This window comes from Natator depressus, chromosome 9 (assembly GCF_965152275.1).
Source record: "Natator depressus isolate rNatDep1 chromosome 9, rNatDep2.hap1, whole genome shotgun sequence".
Lineage (NCBI taxonomy): Eukaryota > Metazoa > Chordata > Testudines > Cheloniidae > Natator > Natator depressus.
This window is the reverse complement of record NC_134242.1, coordinates 79472797-79494359: the sequence shown is the minus strand read 5'-3', so window position 1 is coordinate 79494359 and position 21563 is coordinate 79472797. Positions and strand designations below refer to the sequence as shown.

Here is a 21563-nt window from a genome sequence, read left to right as displayed (position 1 = left end):
ATCGGATGCAACATACAATCTTTGGACCATCCACACCACGTCTGTGGTGCAGCCGGCTCTGTGGCAGCAGCCAGGTGGACGATGAGAGCACAGTCCACTGCACAACCATGTGAAGAGGGGAGATTTTGGACAAGGACACTACAGCAGCCCCCTGCATTTATAAAAAATGCTCTGGGATGTTCATGTCCATGCAGAGCATATGTGAGCTCAGGTTTTAAGGATTTACCTGTTCACTGAATGAGGCAGGGGACCTGAGGAAAAAAAGTAATACATGACCATGTAATTAATGACTGTCATAATGCACATGGGGGTTGAACCAAGGTTGCACAGACAACCTTAATTCAGGCATTTCCTAACTTCAGAGTGCTTGATTTTGCAACCTCAATAGTGTACTTTCAATGTAACAGGTGTAGCGGGTTAATTTGATTATTATTATTGATGTTTATTTTATTGCGACAAACCCTAAGAAGTGCTGAGCACCCTCTCAGCATTTACTCTGTTCTTAATCATTAATAATAAAGATGGAAGTTAGTTTGGTTTAATATAGCTAGGGGTCTATGCCTAAATAAACCATCATTTGCTTTAAGACAAATCTGACAGCTTGTGACTGGACAGAATATAAAGCATCTTCCCAGTTGTTTATGGGACCAGTCCTGCAAGGTGCGGTGCTCACTCACCTCCCATTGTCTTCAGACTCTGTTCTGTACCTTGTAGGGGGTGCTCAGCACTTTGCAGGATGAGGTCCTTTGCAAATCAGTCAACCTGTCTCTTGCAAAGCTAAGATGCAGCAGGGCAGAAAGTATATCTCCATTCACTGAGCAGCGTTTGGAAATATCTCGTTATACTGAAATCTAAAAAGAAAAGGAGTACTTGTGGCACCTTAGAGACTAACCAATTTACTGCTCAAATAAATTGATTAGTCTCTAAGGTGCCACAAGTACTCCTTTTCTTTTTGCGAATACAGACTAACACGGCTGTTACTCTGAAAACTGAAATCTAAATAGAGTTTTCATTTAACATTTTGAACAGACAAGAGGAATCTCCATAAACATGTTTGCCAAAGAGCCAATTAAACAGTGATGCATGAAAGGTGACAGACTGCCAGAGGTGATGAGAGCTGAAGTCTTTGGCAGACTGGAAATATGACTCAATTGAATCTATGAAATTGTCAATACAGCATAAATGTGCATGCCGGTCTGTAATGTTATAACAGGAGTAATCAGAGGGGAGATCATTTTGTGCTGTGTTTCTGTGCGTTTGCAGAACTGGACTCTGTTCTGTATCCACTATCTGTAATTAATGGCAAAACTCCCTTTAAACTCAATGAGAACAGGGTCAAGCTTTTATGTGCATTAATGAATGCTGCATTTGTAAAGAGTTTTACATCCTGGAATCTTAAAGCAATTTGCAAACACGGCTGCCAATTGTTCTGATCGGGGTGTGAAAGATGTTGCCTTACCTGCTGATTTTCTCATGTGATAAGCACCACAACAATAGGCACGGGAACTAGAGGTGTGAGGGATGCTTCAGTACCCCCTGTCTCTGCGCCCAGCCCCATAAGCAAGGGCCTGGCTCCTGGGTCCACGCCCGGGCTCTGCTCCTGGCTCTGCACACGGGGGCCCGGCTCCTGGCCCCACTCCTGGGGCTCCCCTGCCGCCAGCTCTGCACCTGGGGGTCCCGACTGCCGGCCCTAGCCTCGGCCCCCTTACCCCTGTCTAGGTCCCCTCCTCCCAGAGACACAGCCCTGCTCCCAGCCCCAGCTCGGGGAATGGTGGGCACGGGAGAGGGGCTGGCTTTTCAGCTCCACTATTAAAAATGTTCCAGCACCACTGACCACAACTTCCACTGAGGTCAATGGGAACTGTAGGTGCTCAGGATCTTGGCCCCATCTAGTTCCCTCCTCAACTATGACCATGTGTTTAAGTGTTTGCAGGATCAGGGCCTTGAAGTTTTGCAGGGCTTTAGCACTGTTCAAGAACATAGATCTTGTCTACACTATTTAGGTGGGATCTACAAATGTATTCAAATCAATGGACGTTAGGAGCCTAAATACCTTTTCGGATCTGGGCCTTTCCTACAAATGTAATTGCAGGGACACTGGTCCCCAAACACAAGAGGTTTACACCCATGCTCTATACCAGGGTTTGCTCTAGTAGAGCTACATCAGTGTAGCGCCACCGGACGCTAAAATCCCAATGAAGACATGCCAGAAGCAAAGCCTGGTCTTTTCCTATTGACAATGAAAGACAGTGTCAGGCACTCCTGTGTTGTAAAAGGGTCTTGGCAACACAGTGACTTTTCCTATGTAAATATGACCAAGGGCTTCTTAAAATATGCATCTTGTTCCCTTGAATGTGCTTTTGGATTCATGGATTGCTCTGAGCTTTGTGAGGCAGATTTGTGGCAGGCTCTTCGCAGGTTTCAGCCTCCACACCTTTAACTATGCGCAGAAAACAGCACTGCTTGGGTAGTATTCGGAAATATAGGCCTCTCAAGATGTATTTTGCCAAAACTTTTACACCAAAATCCTGTTCTGTATACTTACATACTTAATTATCCATGTTAAACAAGGCAAACAGTGGCTTATCTTCCATTGTGTTATACAAATGTCCCTTAGCAATTTGTAGCAATTACACTAAAGAGCCCTCTGGAAGCTGGCAGTAGATGTGCTTTCCTTCTGCTTGTGAAATTTAATTTCTCACTTGTCATCACGCATTGTTTTTGCTCATTCCCCAGCTGCCCCCCTCTGACACCTCAGCTCATCTGCCTGCCCCTAAGGGAACGGATCTTTGGTACCAGGCTAGCCCTGTGCTTGCTGCATCCCACGCTCTTAAGTGTTGGCTAATTGTGCCCTTGTTTGGGACAATGGCTAATCAACTGTTTGAGATGTGCCGTCTCCAGCAGGAACCAGAGGCTCTTCCCTGCTGGAGTTTAGGATGGGTAATGAGGGGGTGGGATAGATAGGCCAGGAGGAGCTGAGAAGGGTTTCAAATTGAGTGGTTCCTTGTTTGTTGTTGGGAGGGAGGGGGAGAGAGAATTGGAGGCAGGTCACTGGACAGGGGATAAAACCTCCTGAGCCCTGAGCTGAGCAGAGCTTTACACCAGGGCCAGTGGGAAGGCAGTAGAAACAGCTCACAAACTGGCAGGAGGAGGAGGTGGCAGCCATACATCCTGGTGGGCTGATTGCAGGTGCAGAGGTACCCTGGTGGCTAAAAGAATCGGGAGGGAGCCTGGTCTGAGCTGCTAGGGGGTGCCCTAAGCGACTGGGGAGTTCAGAGCACGTGGACTAACCAAGTGACAGGCTAGGGGGGTCTCCAGTCTGAGCCCTGTGAAGGAGGGGGGCGAAAGGCAGGAACGCCGAAGGTGTCTGTGCCATGGAGAGGGGGCCATTGTGTGTCCTGGTGCTGCTGCTGACTCTGGGGGGCACCTCTGGGCAGGATGGAGAGTACTGCCATGGCTGGGCGGACAGCTCACAGCTCGGGCACAGGGGCTTTCGGTGCCCGGAGCACTATGACAGCCCAGAGGCTACTCTGTGCTGCGGCAACTGCAACCTGCGCTACTGCTGCTCAACCAGAGAGGCCCGGCTGGACCAAGGCTTGTGTCCTAGTGACCATCACCAGACCAGTCCCAAGCCTCCATCAGGTAACAGGCTCCTTCTGCACCTGCAGGATAGGGGGTGGACTTCATCAGAGCCCTAGGTTCTGCTGTGCACTGTAGGGGGCTGGGGTGATTTTAGATCCATCACCCCAAAACTCTCCCTTTACAGTTCCACATCTTACCCAACCAGCCCATGCCTCCCTCTACAGTTCCACATCTAATCCCCCCATTCACCACCTTCAAAGCTCCAGCTGCTCAACTCAAGCCTGCTCCCCCTTTAGAGCTCTAGACATCTTGACCCACAGTGGGACCCTGTTTAAAGGGGAGTGAGTAAAGAAGAGTATTTCTGGGCTCCCCTCCCCTATTGTTTTAAAATGGAAGTCTAGTTCCCTTGTAGAATGCAAAGTGGCCCATAGCTGGTATTGGCAGAAAACTGCCTGGGCATTAGGCTATGCTAATTAAGGGCTGGTCCATTCACGGAATTATTCCTGGTTAACTGCTCCTGACTAACTCTAAACTCTGTGTGTGGGCATGCTTATTCTGGAATGAGTGCCTTGTTTCTGTTCAGATTAACCCAGACTCCCTGGAATCATTCAGGAATAGCCATTGCACTTTAAATTCAGACCATGCTTTAATCAGAAACACCTTCCAACTGCAGACAAGCCCTAAGGTACTGTCGGGGAAGGAGAAGGGAAATGGGTGATCTATCAGCAGAGCTGAGTGTGTTGTAACCAGGATGCCTTAGACTAAATTCTAGTGATGCAGGCCAGAGCCAATGGATGATGTGGGGTGGAAACCAGGCTTCAGCTGAGGTTCTTCTTATTTAGCATTTGGGGGCTTAATGTAAATGCAAAGGACTGATCAGGCACCATTGAGCCACAGCTCTAGGATTTATGTTCCAAGGTGAAGAAAGCATAATGCGGGCTGCTGTGACTGCTAATGTGCTGGGTGCTCAGAGGCCTCTGGTTCCTTACAAGTTTCCTAAAATGGTGAATTTTGGGTTTGTAAAAATTGGGATTGCAAGATCTAGAGCTGCTTAGCGACCATATCTAAACTCCTGTCCTGTAAAGGTAGATTCTACATGGCATTCATCACTAATTCTATAAAGTAAACAAGTTATGGGCTCAATTCTCTGGTCCTTTGCATCTTGTATTGTCACTTATACCTGAAAACAATAGGTGTGAAATGCTACCAGATCAGAATACTAGTCTCAAAAGCACTCTGCATAGGTGTAAATGACTATCATAATTTGGAAAGGTAATGGCGCCCCCTCTAACCGTCTACCTGGGCTTAGGCCAAGACTTCATTCTAGTTTCTCATTGGCAAGAGTCCATCTTGGTCCTGCTATTCATTTGGAGAGTTAATGGGTAGGGTGCAAGACTTTGTGGTGATGCTTTAAAGATTTAGTGAAACTGCTCGGTATGAGACATGATATAGCTAGGGAAACATCTGTAAATGATGACCTTAGTAAATACTAAATGACTGACTTATCTCTCTGTATTCTCCATTTCCAGTGCCCATGTACTTACCTTTCCTCCTTGTTGGGTCCATATTTGTGGCTTTCGTTGTCATTGGGGCCTTCATTGGTATTTGCTGCGGTAGATGCCTGAAATCCCAGGATGAAGAGCAGCAACATGGGCCTGCACCAATCCAGAGTCGGCTGCTGGAAGCTGCTGCTCCTCCTTGGTTCTCCAGTTCCAGCTCCAGTTCAGCCACCAGATGCTCCTTGGGTAGTCTTCCTCAGACCAGTAACATCTGCCTGAGCATGGATCCACCTTTTCCCATCATAGGTTCCTCTCAAGGAGCCCAGTTCTTGCCTCCTACATTAACCAATGGACCCCTTTTGCAGCCCGCACGTACTAATTACGGAATACCAACTGATCATACTATCATAACTCCAGCATCTTTCCTTAATAGAGCAGTCTATGGACAAACTTCTTACTATAATTTTCCTGTAAGTGCCATGCATGGTGACCAAACAATGTACTCAGGCGTTCATGTCTAAGATGACCTGTAACTGCAGAACTCCATATTGTAAAAATGTAGGGTGCTTTTTGGACAAAGTTAACAAACAGGAAGTAATACAAACTTCTGAAATCATTAGCATGTGTGAAATGAGAATCCTGTCTTTATATCTATTTGGAAAAAATAGGTCTCATTTTAATTGTTTAACCAGTTAATTTAGTATGTACTGTACTACCTTGGGGCTCAGGTTCAGTCTCCATGGTTCATTCATTTCTTGGCATGTTTTCTCATGGCAGGGCTAATCTTGGTGGGGGTTTTAATTGTGGACAGCTGCCCACTGGGGACTGGAGCAATATTGCCATACTCCTTCCCATAGGCAGTGAACAGCTAGCAGATCTTGGCACTCCTGGTCAGTTACTAACTTAGGTTAAATTTGAACCCAGCTACCTAGAGGTTTTTCTTGCCCATTACCAAATGCCTTAGCCATTCCGCAATCTTGACAAGACTAATTTTGCATTATATTTTAAATGGCTTGTAGAGTACTTTCCCTGCTTAAAAACTAGTGGTTTTATCTTAAAGGGACATTGTCAAACCATGTCTTTGTCTGAATTTTTATCTACATCTGACTGTTATAAAACAAGCTTATTCTAAGCAAAAGGGATCAGAAGGGAGAATGGAAAGTCTTGTTTTTCTCTCTTACTGTGACTATACTATGCATTTATTAGCATCACACATAGTCAGTTTCACTGTTGTTTGTGTGGGCCCATACTGACAGGGAACAAAATAACATTCAGAAAATGTGAATGACTGTAAAAGCAAAAGTTGGCAGAGGGACTAGGGGGCAGGTGGAGTATCTGAAAGTACTTTTTACCTTTTTTCCCCCCAAATTGACTGGATGTCAAGTTGATGGTGACTCTAAGACTGAACATGCTGCTGACGAGGTGTCAGTTAAGTCCTGCTACAGGAGCAGCTTTTAGGCCAAAACTTTTTGTAAAATGTACTTTGTGCCTGTGCAGATTACTGGAGAAAATAACTTTGCGATGGTGTATTTGTTGCTCCCTGTCTTGTAATGGTTTAGTGTAGCTCTCGCTATGCAACATCTACAAAAAGAGACCTGCTAACTGATTATAAGACATTATGAAAAGGCTTTTTTATAACTGGGTGGGGAAAAGGAGTGAAACGTGGCGAGAACCTCCACCTGTATAACACTACTTCCTTTTTCTTTAGCTTCTAGTAGAGAAGAAAATCCTATCTATTTTGACCTAAAACACTGTTTACACTCTCAACAAGGAATTATCTTCAGATGTGCATTGCCTAATTGCAGCCATCCTTCACAGCAGGAGTTAACAGCAGGATGCTGATATGAAGAGGTTGACAAAATATGGTGATCCCGGCTGCTGGAGTGTCGAACACTTCCTTTGGTCAAAGAAACCGGAGAGTAATTACACCAGAGGCACATTAAAATAACTCCACAGACATTGCCAGTAGAAGCAGGTGCCAAGGATTAAAGTTGTGTGTGTAAAAGAACAAGAACTTAATCTTCAGCTGATTGGTCAGGATCTTAAAATCTGCATAATAAAGAGGCTTTGATGACTTCCCTGGGAAGCAGATGGGGCTAAATAATCTATTCTGTAAACATAAAATCCATCAGAATATTTGTATTCTTATTGTACTGATGTGGAGGCATCTCACATCTAATGCTATTGTGTAATGTGTCCAATCATATAGATGCTAAAAAGGGCACACATTTCTTAGTATCCTGGCTTGTAGTGGGGGAAGCAATGCACCCTGGTAAAATAATAGGCTCAATTTTCTGCTCATTTGCACTGGTGTAAATCAAGAGTATTCCCATTAAAATTAATGGATTTACAGTAGTGTAAGAGAAGGGGAAATTGGTCCCAATATATCAAAGTTTGCTGTCAGGGATGTAACTTTGGGCCAATCTGTGTGCTGCACAGGGAAAGAAGTAATACATATTTACATGACATGAAGCATTTTGAATTTATTCAAAATTAGTTATCTGATTTTTTTTTTTTAAGTGAGGATGAAGACGGGAGACCACCAATGTAAAGTACCGACCAAAGCTTAACTGCGCTGAGGGAGACTGAGCCTAGTTTGTCATGTCACTCAATGCCCTGTCACTGAAAGTAATTGAGGACCTATTTGTACTATGGATTGGATTTCACAGCACCCAGAGCTGGTGTGATAAGAATGGTAACAGGTAGCTGTGCATTTGCTTTAACTAAATGCCTATTTTTAGAGGAACTGTTGTCTAAGGTCCCACATTTTGGTGAATTTCATGTCCTTTTTCTTAATAAAAAGATCAGATAAGGACTAACACCCATGAGGACAGAACCTAAATCCAGTTATTTATGGAGTATTTCTGCCCTGTTCCTTCCTGTTTAGAGATACAAAGGTACGTTGCAATGAAAATGGATGTTACAGCTCTAGTTTTAGGGTCCAGATCCATTTTGTGAAGTGTTAACAGAATGCATAGCTTACAGGGGTGTTAAACAGCACCTTCTTGGCAGCAAGCATTGCTACCAGTCACTGCAAGGGAGCATAGATTGTATTTACCTTTCTAATTTGATCAAGTGTGTACATGCCAGACATTTGTTTTAAGCTGGTGATATTATATACCCTGCCTCCTCCGATTATAACTTAATTTTAGTCAATTAGTATTGCTAACCCTCAAGCATTTAAAAATATGAGTCAGTCCCATCACAAGATCGATTTAAAGATCATGAGACTTTAAAAAAAATAAAGTGGGTTCTCTATTTGCCTGCCGACTCTTGAGCTTTTAGGGTACGGGTGGTTCATGTTTTCAAGATTTAGTTCAAAAAGCACGAGGGCTAGACATTGTTTCTTTTTACTGAAAGCTGAGATTCCACTGTGATCACTTGACTCCAGAAACTGAGGCTTTAAGAAAAACAATGAATATTGGAAGATGTACAACACAGGTGTATGTTCTCAATTATAATATTGCCCTGAAACAACAAACCTTGTTTCTGAAGGCAGTTCCCAATAGCAAATGATCTCTCTAAGAAGAGAGGGACAAGAGTCTTGGATGATTTGATTTCTGTTCCTAGCTCTGCCACAAACTTGGTCAAGTTTTTCATTTGCAAAGTGAGGATAGTCCCTCCTTCAAAGGTCTGGGATGAGGCTTCATGCACTAATATTCATGAAGTGCTTTGCCATCACTGGGATGAGTCCTGGGAGTGCAACCTACAGTAGAATTTATTAAAAAAATTAAGTAAATGTCTTATTTTTTCACTATCAACTTAAAAATTTTGCTGCTGTATTTTCCCCCGCAAGTTTGCTTCTGCAGTTTCATAACTTTCACATATTTCCAGGACATCCTTTGTGTTAACAAGTTTGAGGTCAGTCTGGACATGAGAACGAAAGAGACTAAAAATGAAAGAGCCTTTGAAGACACTGGAAACTAACGGAAACCAAAGTTCGCCACACTTTCAGAGACACAGAAAAGATTTAACAGCAGTTTTTTGGTCTTTGGAGGCTGGAAAAAATCAAAGCATGCAGGGAAGCCAAGAAAGCAAAACAAATGCTGATCCAAGTGTGGACACGCAAAAGTGATTTAAATTGTACGTCAACACTATTTAGGTTGACTTAATGTTGTAGCATGGACTTGCCCTTAGTATTTGTTATGTATAAATCACTTTGCAAACATTACCTAATTAATCCTCATTTAGGATTACCAAGGCAGCAGGTAAGTGTCACTATCAGTTTCACAGATAGGGAAACTGAGGCACGGAGCATCAAAGTGATTTACCCAAGAATACACAAATAATCACTGTTGGAGCTGGGATTAGAAGTCAGGAGTGTCTGACTCCTGACTACAATGCTTCCTCCATAATGATGGGGTATCATTATTTCTACATTATGGAGCCTATGTCGATGCAGAATGAGGTTTTCTGTCAGCGTAGGAATACTGCCTCTCTGAATAATGTCAGCTACATTGATAGCAGCGCTCTTCCATTGACATAGCGGCATCTACCCTGGGGATTTTGGCATAGCTAGGTTAGTCATAGTTGTGGTTGTCTCACTCCCCTGACCAATGCAGAGATACCAATATAACTTTTTAAGGTTAGACCAAGTCTTATAGACATCTAATGCGACTCCAGTGTTCAGTGTCATTTACTAGTACCAAGCAGAAAATGCTAGGAAGAGGAAAGATGATAACCAAATAGGAAGGAAAAAATAGATAACAAGCAGAAAATAAAATGCTTTGTACGTTCTTGAAAAGGCCCCATGAATAGTAATCAGCCGGACACATATTTGTTGGTCAGCATAGTTAGCGCAACACAGCAGAGGCAAATGCTTGGTTTGAACAAATTGATCGCTTCTAATAGTTCTATTTAAAAAATTATGCCCCAGGAGAGAGAACAAGGGAAGCAAATGTCATTTCTTTCTCTCCGAAGACTGAGGAGATGCAGTGGTGCTGGAACTAGGGGTGCTGGAGGTGCTGCCATAACAACAACAATATAGATATGGTTTCCATCATCTGCACCCCCACTATAAAAATTGTTCCAGCCCCCTGAGGAGATGTATTTTCCAAGAGACAAGGCGGGCAGGATAATATCTTTTATTGGATTAGCTTCTGTTGGTGAAAGAGACAAGCTTTTGGAGGTACCCTGAGAGCTCTTCGGGTCCAGGAAAGGGACTCAGAGTGTAAGTCTACACTGCAATAAAAAACCCATGGCAACGAGTCGCAGAGCCCAGGTCAGCTGACTCAAGTGCATGGTGCTTGGGATGTGGGGCTATAAAATTGCAGTATAGCTGCACTACAAACCAGTCTGCGCTACACTACAAACCAGTATCTGTATAACGACGTCGCTCATGGGGTGTGAAAAATCCATACCCTTGAGCGACGTAGTTATACCAACCTAACCCCACCGTGTATACAGCGCTGTCGGTGGGAGAGCTTCTCCTGTCGACATAACTACTGCATCTTGGGGAGGTGGATTAACTACACAGCCGGTAAAGCTCTCTCCCATTGGCACAGAGTGTCTTCATTAAAGCACTACAGCAGCATAGCCTGGGGCAGGTGCACCAATGCAGCATTTTAAGTGTAGACTTGCCCTTGGCCTGGAGCCCAGGCTTTGAAACCCTTTAGGGTCCAGGCAGAGCCTGAATGGCTACACTACAGTTTTATAGCCCCACAGCCTGTGAGCCCAAGTCAGCTGACCTAGCCCAGCTGCAGCCACCCCTGTGGACTTTTATTGCAGTGTAAACATACCCACTGTGTGGAACAGATTGTTTAGCATGAGCAGTTAACACATATGCTAAGGGACCATTCAAGGTGAAGTGCCCATTAACACCTCTGCAGTGATGGGGGGGGGACAAAAGAACCTGCTTCAATATAGAAAATAAAACCTCTCTTACCACACACCCCTAGTTGTCATCTATCATGCCACACTGGAATCCATATGGGGTATCATTAAACAATTGCAACCCATACTTGAAAGAAATCTTTCCCAAACCCCCTCTTCTGGCCTTCAAACAACATCCCAAACTCACCAAGCTCATCATCTGAAGCAAACTCCCCACAGATCAGGACCCACCAACTCAAAGCAGCACCAGGCCCTGCCATAACAACAGATGCAAAACTTGCAGACATAGCTCCATTGCTACAATGATCAGCACCCCCCCAACACACCTTTCATGATCCATGAGTCATACACATGCCTATCACGACATGTGGTGTGCTACGTGCTCCAATAACAACTATGTGGGTGAAACCAGACAATCACTACGCTCTCGAATGAAGTCGCACAGAAAAATTATAAAAGACAAAAACACCGTAGCACTCTTGGGTGAACACTTTTCACAAAAGATCACTCCATATCTGACCTTTCAGTCCTCATCCTCAAAGGAAACCTGCACATCACCTTCAAAAGATGAGCCTGAGCTTAAATTCATAACTTTGCTAGACACTAAAAGTAATGGTCTTAATAAAGACACTGGATGGCTTTATTACAACATTCTATAACCACTAGTCCCTCCACCCACCCCCACTTTGGCCTATGACTGCAAGAGTGTTAACCAGCCACTTCACCTTAAATTGTCCCATAGAATATGTGTTAACTATTTATGCTAAACAATCTGTTTCACAGTGTAATTAGCTGTGACTCTACTTTCCCCAGACCTGAAGAAAAGCTTTCTGGAGCTCAGAAGCTTGCCTCTTTCACTAACAGGAGTTGGTCCAATAAAAGATATTACCTCACCCACCTTGTCTCGCTAATACCCTGGGATCAACACTGATACCACAACATTTTCCTAGAGACAATTTACTTTTAAAAATCCTCCACCAAGCAGCCTTCTAAACTGTGGCATGGTTCTGTGACCCAAATAGCATTTGCATTAAAAATGGATCAAATCATGAGGCTTGGAGAAAGAAACATAAGTGTCTTTTGTGGAGATTCCACCCCTTACTAATTTTGGAAGTCTTGCTGTTCGGCTTAGCATATCCTTAGAAAGCTGGGATATCTAATTGTCTATTTGCCACCTATGGCACCAAAGTGCTTTCTATTGTTTGACTAATGATAACTCCACCCCTTCCCCCAAATTCTAGTTTAGAATCAATTTAGGGTATGTCTACACTTACATTTTATCGCACTCTAACTTGCTGGCTCAGGGGGGTGAAAACGCAGCAAGTCTGAGCGCTTTAAAGGGCTAGTATGGACTGGCTCCGAGCACTGGGAGCAGCGCTCCCAGTGCTCAGAGCTAATCCCCTTGTGGAGGTGGATTACCAGGAGCGCTAGGAGATCTCTCTCCCAGCGCTCGTGCACGAACACTCTCACACTTCAAAGCCCTTTGAAGTTTCCAGTGTAGACATACTCTTAGGTAGAATCCCTACATTTAAGTATAGGCCTTGTCTACACACACAATTGCACTGCTTTAGTTAAACCAGCTTAGTTAAACTGGTGCAACCCCCTGTGTGGACATTTATTTCAGTTGAAGAGGCTTATTTTGATTTATCTAAACTGACAGAAGATAAAGAACGATAAGCCTGGGTTAAACCAAAATAAGAGTGTCCACTTGCTTGTCTACACTTGAATGTTACACTTCAGTGTAGACACTACCTATGCTAACAGGACGGGGTTTGACAATCAGCACAGAGTAATCCACCTCTCTCAGGCCTCACTCAGTGGTGTGGATTTTTCACTCCCCTGAGCGATGTAGCTGGGTTGACCTAACTTTTTAGCGTAGACCAAGCCTCAGCTTTTTGCACCAGTTTCACTAAATTGGTTTAAAAATAAACCATTATCTTAAACCAGTGCAATTCTGTGTGGGGCCAAGTAAATCCATAGTGTATAACTAACTCATTCCTTTTGTGTATTCGATCATGGTACAGAAACAATGCAGGGCACTAACCAATCAATTCTTTATTAATAAAACCTATAATAATATTAACGTTCACTTTCATTCCTATAATCCAAAGGTTTCACAATGCTTCCAAACCCCACAACCCCCTTGTGCGGGAGGTAAATATTATCAACATTTTGCAGCTGGAGAAACTGAGTCCCAGAGAGGTTAAGTAACTCTCCCAAGACCACACAGGATGTCAGTGGCAGAACTGGGGAGAGAAACCAGGAGTCCTGGCTCCATATTCTAAACACTAGAGAGCACCCTCCTTATTGGTATAAACAGTATAATAAATTCCACTTGCTATAAACAGCTATTGGTATCTGCCTAGTATTAAGTTGTTTGCATTTTACTTTTTTTTTAAATTTTTTTTGACAGCTTCACTTTTATTCATCATTACTACAATTCTTTACATGTCACACAGTAAAGCGGCAGAGCTGAATGCTGCTGATGCCATATCTGTCTTTTCATGTTGACATTCAGTGTTTCAAAGGGGTACCATCTGCACCAATTTGCCTTAATCAAGTTGGTTCAAACATCAGCTGAAATGAGACATCTCCCTTATTTTCCAGGGACAGCTGCCTTGATTCACTTTTCATCAGCGCCTGGTTTTCTGGCAAAGGGTCAAAGGCCATCAGAGTGGGAAAGCTCATCAGCACTGCAGACTTTTATCCACTCTGAACCAAGCGGTAACAATACATAGTCTGTGCCCACAGACAACATGGCACCTGGCACAGGTGCCGGCTTTTCCCTTTGCCTGGGGGTGCTCAACCCTTGCTCGGCCCCAGGCCCCACCCCCACTCCACTCCTTCGCCCAAACCCCCACCCCACCTTTTCCCCTCCCAGTTCCGTCCCCTCCCCCGAGAGTACCCCATCCCCACTCCTTCCCCCTCCCTCCCAGCACCTCCTGCCCGCTGCGGAACAGCTAATTGTAGCAGGCAGGAGGCCCTGGGAGGGAGGGGAGAGCTGGCTGCCAGTGGGTGCTAAGCACCCATTAATTTTTTTCCAGGTGTGCTCCAGCCCTAGAACACCCACGGAGTCGGCACCTATGGCACCTGGTTCCTAAGGCCCTTTCTGAAATACAGCAGACCTGGTTACAATATAGTTAAAAGCTGTCGTGTAAATCAGACTCAGCCACATCTTTTTAATGCTGTGTAGGTCCCATCTACACCACAACTTTTAACTGTGTTGCAACCAGGTCACCTAACTTGGTTATAGTAGTATGACAGATGGCTCCTAAACAAGGCCTATTTTACACTAGAAAAGGTTTGCCAGCATAACTGTGCTGGCACCCCCTCCTAGTGCCGATGCAGCTTATACTGGCAAAAGAGTGTAGCTTGCACTGGTTCCCAGAGCAAAATAAAATATACCAGCAAATGGACTTTTATGCTGGTATAATTGCATGAAGGCTAGGGTGTTTGACAGTATCGGAGCGTCATACAAAAAAAACCCCCATACTCCTAACCAACATTACTATACCAGCAAAAGTGTCTACTGTAGACCTGGTGCATGTGGGAGTACCATAGGTTAACACCGCTCATGAACAGGGCAAATGTCAGGTTGTATCAGGTTCTCACACTACCCTTCTGCTGAAGGTCATCATCTAACCATGCCTCTGTAACTGGGTTAGGCAGTGTTCTTGCCTCCTATGTGTCTGTGCAGAAGTACATCCCAAAGGGTTTGCCCCATGTGAAAAATACCCCCAGCCCTCTGACCTCAAAGCACTATGGGATAGCTGCCCAGTTTTCACCAGAATACACTGATGCAAACACAGGCATGGACCGGCTGACATGGCCAGGAACCCTGCTGCTCTGGGTAGGTGCTGGATTCTGCTGGCTGTGGCCATGCATCAGAGAACGGTTACAATGGACATGGCTCTATCTGTAGTACAAATAGGGCTAGACAGAGACTGCAAGCTGAGCTAATGGAGTGAGTTTCCACGAAAATAAATGGGACTCCATAGGCTGAAGACTGATGCCGATGTACTGATATGGGATTCGTTGGGATAGACGGATAAGGATCAGAACCCAGGTCGAAGGCTCTCTCACTATCATTTCAATTGCTGATTATTTCGGAGCACAGACACCACACCCATCTCTTCCTCCACAACTGTTCAGGTCTCCACTGCCTGAATAGAAATGTCTCAGCCTGAAGCAGCTGTACACAGAGATAATGATGCTGCATTTTACTAAGCCAGGTTTTTATTTTGTCAGATGCCATCAAAATGTTGGTATTTAAAGTATTTGAAAGGAATGGATTTATCTGCCACTCAAATGCTAAAGCCCAGAAATGCAGGGGTCCATGTTTATTATTATTTCTATTGCTGTAAGCTCTAGGAGCCCCAGTCATGGACCGAAACCTGTTTATGCTAGGTTCTGTACAAACCCAGAACAAAACAATGGTCTGTGCCCCAAGGAGCTTATGCTCTCTTTGCCTGTATGGATCTGACAGTGCACTTAATCCAAGAGGTTTTCTCTCAGGCCACCTGATAGATTAACAATGTTTGAGGGCATGGGCTAAACTCCATCTGATGTGGCTGATAATTCCAGTTCCTTTGTACTTCATCTTTAGGTATCTGGGGAACACTGTTGGTGAGATAGCACCAGGATCCAATATTCATCTCATGGACATGCCACTATAGCTGGAGATAATTGTTTCAGCCTAGAGAGGGGTCTTCTGACCCAAATGCATCCCAAGTTTTGAAGAAGTTTGGATCCAGATCTGAACTTCACAAATAGCCCTTGGATTGTGTGCTGTCATGTAACTGTCACACCTGGGGCTCTCTACACGGCACTGTGCCAGGTTGGACATTCACTTAGCAGCCCCTCACAGCCAGAGTTCACTCCGTGGTGCCCGCTACCCATTTCTCTCCTCTGCAGGGCCCCTGAATAACTCACCATCCACAGGCAATTAAAACATTCCCCTCCTGGGGTCCTATTTATTCAGTCCTTACATCCAGGTGCCAACCCCAGTTCAGTTGCTCTCTCCCTTTAGGCAGGGAATCTCCAGCCCCTCTTCCCATTTCAAAGTCTCTCAGGCCTTACCTGGCTGGAGCTCAGCCGTATGCCTTCCAGGCCCCCAACCCCTTCTCCCACTTAGAGTCTCTAGTAGGAACTGGGCCCAGTACTCCCAGGCTTTACCTGGACAAAACTCAACACGCTCCCTGCTTCATTGCAACCTCCTGCAGCTCTTTATAGGGGAAGCGGTCTGCTCTGTCCCTGGCGTGGCTCATTCTGAATCACAGTTGGCAAGCCCCAGTCTTTCAGCTGTGACCACCCTGTTACATTCCCCTTTAATCTCAAAACTCTGCTGTTTGCAGACATGCCAGCAGCTGTTTTGTAATCTGTTCAATACAGACTGTCACACAAGAGACTGGGACACTACTTGCTCTGTAATGGAGACTTTACTTTTGTTCTTTCATGTTTTGCTGGTCTCAATCTATAATGCAAGCCATTCAGAGTGAAACTATATGGTTGCTACTTGTATATGGGGGAAAAAACAGCTCCTCTCTCTACAATTGGCTACCTCCCTTCCCCCAATAAAAAAACATCTCTGGTGCTCAAGCCCATCTCCAACTTGCAATGGACTTTATGACATATGCCATGCTCATCTTTTAAGCTTTTCTTTCCATCCCCCTCATCTCCTTAATATAAACAGCGCCTTCTAATCAGGATTCCAAGCAGGCTATTACATAAAGAGCCTGCATGATAAGCTTCCATTGGAAGAGCCTAAGATTCTTTGCATATGCTGCTGCCCTAACCATTGAGAAAATTAATCCAAAATCTTTGCAGTGCCCACTTCTGTGATCCTATCACACTTGGGGCTCAGAGTTAAATTAAGATAAAGGAAAGACAGATTTAGAAACAAATTCATGTTGTTTTCGTCAAAATCTCTTTGCCTCACAGACCTAGAATGAGCCTGCTGGATGGGGTGTTTTTTGGTGGGGTTTTGTGCCTCTTTAAAAAAATGTGTAGATAAAAGTAAAGACATTTCTCCTAAGGTTTCATGGATAATTTTCAATTAACTGCATTAAAGAAGGTTTTCTTAATTTCCCTGGGTTGTTCGCTCACATTCTCTGGCTATCAGATTAATCTTTCCCCTGAAGATATAATTTTCATGTCTGCTACACAAGTGCAACACTGAAAAGAAAGAGAGAGAGAGAGCGAGCTGAGAGAGCAATGCATGGAAGAATATGCACCAGAGCATTAGAATAATGACAGCAGAATTGCAAAGACTTTTTTTTTTTCCCTTTTTTTAGCAGTAGAATGTTTTGTGCCTATCAATCAAGGTAGCTGACCCGTTCTGTGGTACAGAGTGTAGTAAGAGGAGTTGAATGTACTTAGGGCTTATATGATACTTTATTGCCAGGTTCTCTCCTCTGCCTGAGCACCATTCACAGCTCCCAGATTGCGAGTTACATCCCTGGCCCTGAAACCACTTCGAGCTGCTACTTTTTGTGCCACTGACATAAGAATATTAATGGCTCCTGTGCCAGTTGAGGAGCTCTGCCAAGCCCCCTCCTTACTCGTCACTCAGCTCCTATGCCCTGGGGCAGACATTAATTATTCCTCACAATATTCCTGTTAAGCACAGTGGTCACCATTAAAAAAATCAACATGTGCAAACAGATCATGCTTATTTCCTTCACTACACACAGAGGAAACTGTTGTAACTGGTGGCAAATGCTGATCTGTTTACGATGACCACTGTTAATATCTGTATCCATGTTTAATAGATGGGGAAAGTCAGGCAGAGAGATCAAGGACCAAATTTTCAGACATGGCCACTGATATTTGGGGGTCTCCATTTTCGGATGTCCAACTTGAAATGCCTGGGGTCTGATTTTCAGAGATGCTGAGCACTCACAACTCCAGCAGAAGTGAATGGGAGCTGTTGGTGTCCAGTGCCTCTGAAAGTCAGGTGCTAGGTGTTTCAGATTGGACACCCAAAAATAGAGACACCGAAAATCAGAAGCCACTTATGAAAATTGGGTCTTAAGTGAGTTGCCAGGTAGAGGGTCCATTTCAGATTTCCGATTAGAACTCAGCAGTCCTCTATTGGGGCAATACCACCCCTTAATTTAGGTAAGCTAACAAATGAAAATACTGGACTACAAGTGAAGCCCTTCGTGATGCTTTGGAAATTATATTGTTGGTTTTAGTAGGAATAAACATGCTCACCTTGAGAATTTTTATAAGTACAATAATCTAAACAAATGTATTTTGCAGTTTGGTATGCAGTGACCATACTCAAGGTTTGAACTAAAAAACCCACACAGTCTCCACACCAAGCTTTTCCCATGGGAAAGAATTTCTGCAGGGGGTTAACTGAATAAATTGTGAAAAGACTCCTATCACTTCGTGAGGAATCTGCACTTGTGGGAGCTTTTTTTCTTTCTCTATTTGATAGGAGTGGTGTATGGATTTCTAAAACGCTAAAGTATTGTGCCTCAGGCAACCAGGTGGACAGGTAACTGTCTAGCACTGCATCATGTACAAAAAATACACTGAAGTCTGTGTAAAAGATCACCCTTATTAGGCATCTTCTCATCTTATTAGAACACACTAGAGCAGTGGTTCTCAAAGCCAGTCCGCCGATTGTTCAGGGAAAGCCCCTGCCGGGCCAGACCGGTCTGTTTACCTGCCGTGTCCGCAGGTTCAGCCCACCGCGACTCCCACTGGCCGCGGTTCGCCGCTCCAGGCCAATAGGGGCTGCGGGAAGGGCGGCCAGCACGTCCCTTGGCCCGCGCCACTTCCCACAGCCCCCATTGGCCTGGAGCGGCGAACCGCGGCCAGTGGGAGCCGTGATCAGCCGAACCTGCAGACACGGTGGGTAAACAGACCGGTCCTGCCCGCCAGGGGCTTTCCCTGAACAAGCGGTGGACTGGCTTTGAGAACCACTGCACTAGAGAATCCCCTACCTGACTTAATACAATTTTGCTTCACTTGCAGTAGAAAATCTGCCTCTGTCAAGCAGCTAATTTTTTGTCAGCCCCTTTAGATAGTTTTCAGTGTAGGTCTGGTAGTTTGTAAGTAGATGGTACATCCCACCTAGTGCATTAAAAGCCATTGGTTAACAATGCAGAAAGGTAGGTGATATTAAGTGGCATTGAAAAAAACTGATGCAAACAGGAAGAGCAAGTAGCCAGCTGATCAGCAATGAAGGCCTCCGATGGACGTCCACATGAAGAAAGTTTTCCAGAGTGACCCTTGCTGTTGTGTGAGCTTCAGCCCAAAGCACAAGTATAATCCGAGTGTTCTCCATTATATTGGTGGGACACAGGGGGATAGTCCTGCAAGTAACTTGGCCCTAGATAATGACTTTGTACATCAACAACGTGACCTTGTGGTAAAGCCATTGAATGACTGGTAGCCTGTGCAGGTCAGAGGGAGAACACAGCCACTTCCAATAGTCCTATGCTGAGGATTTTATTTCAAATAACCACCTTTTTTGTAATTTGGCAGATGCCTAGTTACTCAGGAGCTTGGGGCTCTGTAAATACCTAAGATGGATAGAGAGGAGCAATCATACAGCTGGGTTCCTGATAATATTGCAGCTTCCTATCGACTTTAAGAGAAGCCTCAGAAGGAGAGGAAGCCAATAACCTGTACAATATATATCCCATCTAATTAAAAGTGCAGAGAAAGTACCCTAGAAAATATAGCTTGGTAGGTATTTCATAGGACTAAATCTGAAAGTAGAATTGTAAAAAGTGAAGGCCTACAGATCTCACGCTGTGTGCCCATGTTGTTATAAGTTACATATAGATTGCCTCGGAGGGCAGCAGCAACAAAATATATTGTCTAGGGTTTTAAAATACTTCCCTATTGTCTGAAGCTGAAACTACATCGTCTTTGGAGATGTGAAAAATACTGAGCCAGATCCTTGACCATGCTCCATCCCCTTTGTGCCAGAGAGAAAACTGGCTAAAACAGTCAGCTGCAGATTCCCCTTGTGCAGTCGCCCCTCCAAGTAGTGTAAAGCTATCTGATCCTGGCCCCACTTGGTGTAGGGGGCATCTCCCCGCAGAGAGATGTCGGGAACTCAAAGGGAGCTGACTAAAGGGGGCTGTGCTTTAACAATACTGAGCTGGTAGTAGCAGGCTTTTACTGCCAATAAAGGTTAGGGCTAGAGCCCTTAGGCTGGGGTACCCACCCTACCTGCTCCTAGGATCAAGGAAGGTGGGAAATGGGAGACAGACATCTGTGCTTTCCCCTTCCCACAAGCCATCAGATATGCCAAGTGCTGCTCACGTGCACTTGAGGATCTAGTCCATTGTATCCAGCTGAAAGGTTGGGAGGCAGGGTGTAATATTCCCCAATTAAAATTTGGCCAAAGTACTGAGAATAATCCCCTGTTGTTGTGTAAAGTCCCATGGGATCTTTAATGAGTGTTAAGGAACTTGGTTTTAGGACTCATCCAAAAGACAGCATCTCCTCTAGCACAGCGGAAGGGTTGCTGGTTGACCCCATGCTGTGGGTTGTTGGTTCAGTATTAACTCTATGAGAAGTCAAATCATGCAAAGTAAACACACTTTCCAAAAGAAAACCAGCTGACAAGCCCAAAGACTCAGAGGAAGAAAACAAACCAACAAACCCCTTCTTGATGAGAATTTCACCTGGTGTTCTTTATGGGCATAACATGTCAGAGGTGGCCACCTTACAAACCTGCTGGGTTTTGAACACCGGAGCTGGGACCGGTAGCGACACGCTAATTGGATTGCTACATGTTGATGAAGATGGCTGCGGAATGCTTTATCTAACAACCAGTAACTGAGAATTCTAGATGCTTTGCTTCTTAAACTCCAACACAGTAAAATCAACAAACAAATTTGTGGCCACTTTGGATTTACATGTCATTATGCTGTGCACCAAGGCCTCTCAGAATCTAATGGGATGATCGGGGCTAAAACTCAACCTCCTGCTCTAAGATCACAGGCCCCTGACAGTCTGAGCAAACAGAGAATCCCTATTAGTTGTTAACAGAATACGGCCTAGAACACGCAGAGGAGCAGTTCTGAGTCTATCTAGTAGGGAGCAATGGTACGCACATGCACCATTTAAGATGTTTACAATACTTACTTTGTGAACTTTCAGAAACTCATTTTTAGGATACGTGCCATTACAGCTAAGAACGTGGGACTTCCTTTGTGCAGCTGTGATGCAACACAGATGATGACGCACATTGTCGAGGAATGCCTACCAACTAGATTCAGCGGTGGCCTGGAAGAATTGTATCATGCCCCAGAAGATGCCATCACTTGGCTAGACAACTATGCACAGGCTAAATAAATAAATACAATCCATAGGAATTTTTGTTTTCTGATAAATACAAAAATATATCAAACAAGCCTCTGTTAAATCAATACCATGGACCAAAGGAAGGATAATTGGTGAGCTTAAGCCTCCAGGGAAAAGCTGTGCATTGATATGTCTGGATGAAAACACTCAATCAGCCAGGGACCAATATAATTCATTACCTAGTTAACTTCCCTTCAGTATCTTCACAAGCACATTCCTGGTGGTCCTAGATAACAAGAGATTTTTCACTGTTCACTGACTGAGCAGAGTACAAACATATTTCCCAGGTCAAAGGTTTAGTTCTTTGCCAACTCA

The 21563-nt window shown here is 44.5% G+C and overlaps 1 protein-coding gene across 1 annotated transcript; it reads left to right on the top strand.

The window, feature by feature from the left end:
- Window positions 1-3374: 3374 nt before the first annotated feature.
- LOC141993233 (protein shisa-1-like) lies at window positions 3375-21239 on the top strand. Its single transcript, XM_074962661.1, has 3 exons — window positions 3375-3642; window positions 5112-5551; window positions 21045-21239. Exons 1-3 carry the CDS (start codon window positions 3375-3377, stop codon window positions 21237-21239), a joined length of 903 nt encoding a protein of 300 aa, XP_074818762.1.
- The last annotated feature ends 324 nt before the right edge of the window (window positions 21240-21563 follow it).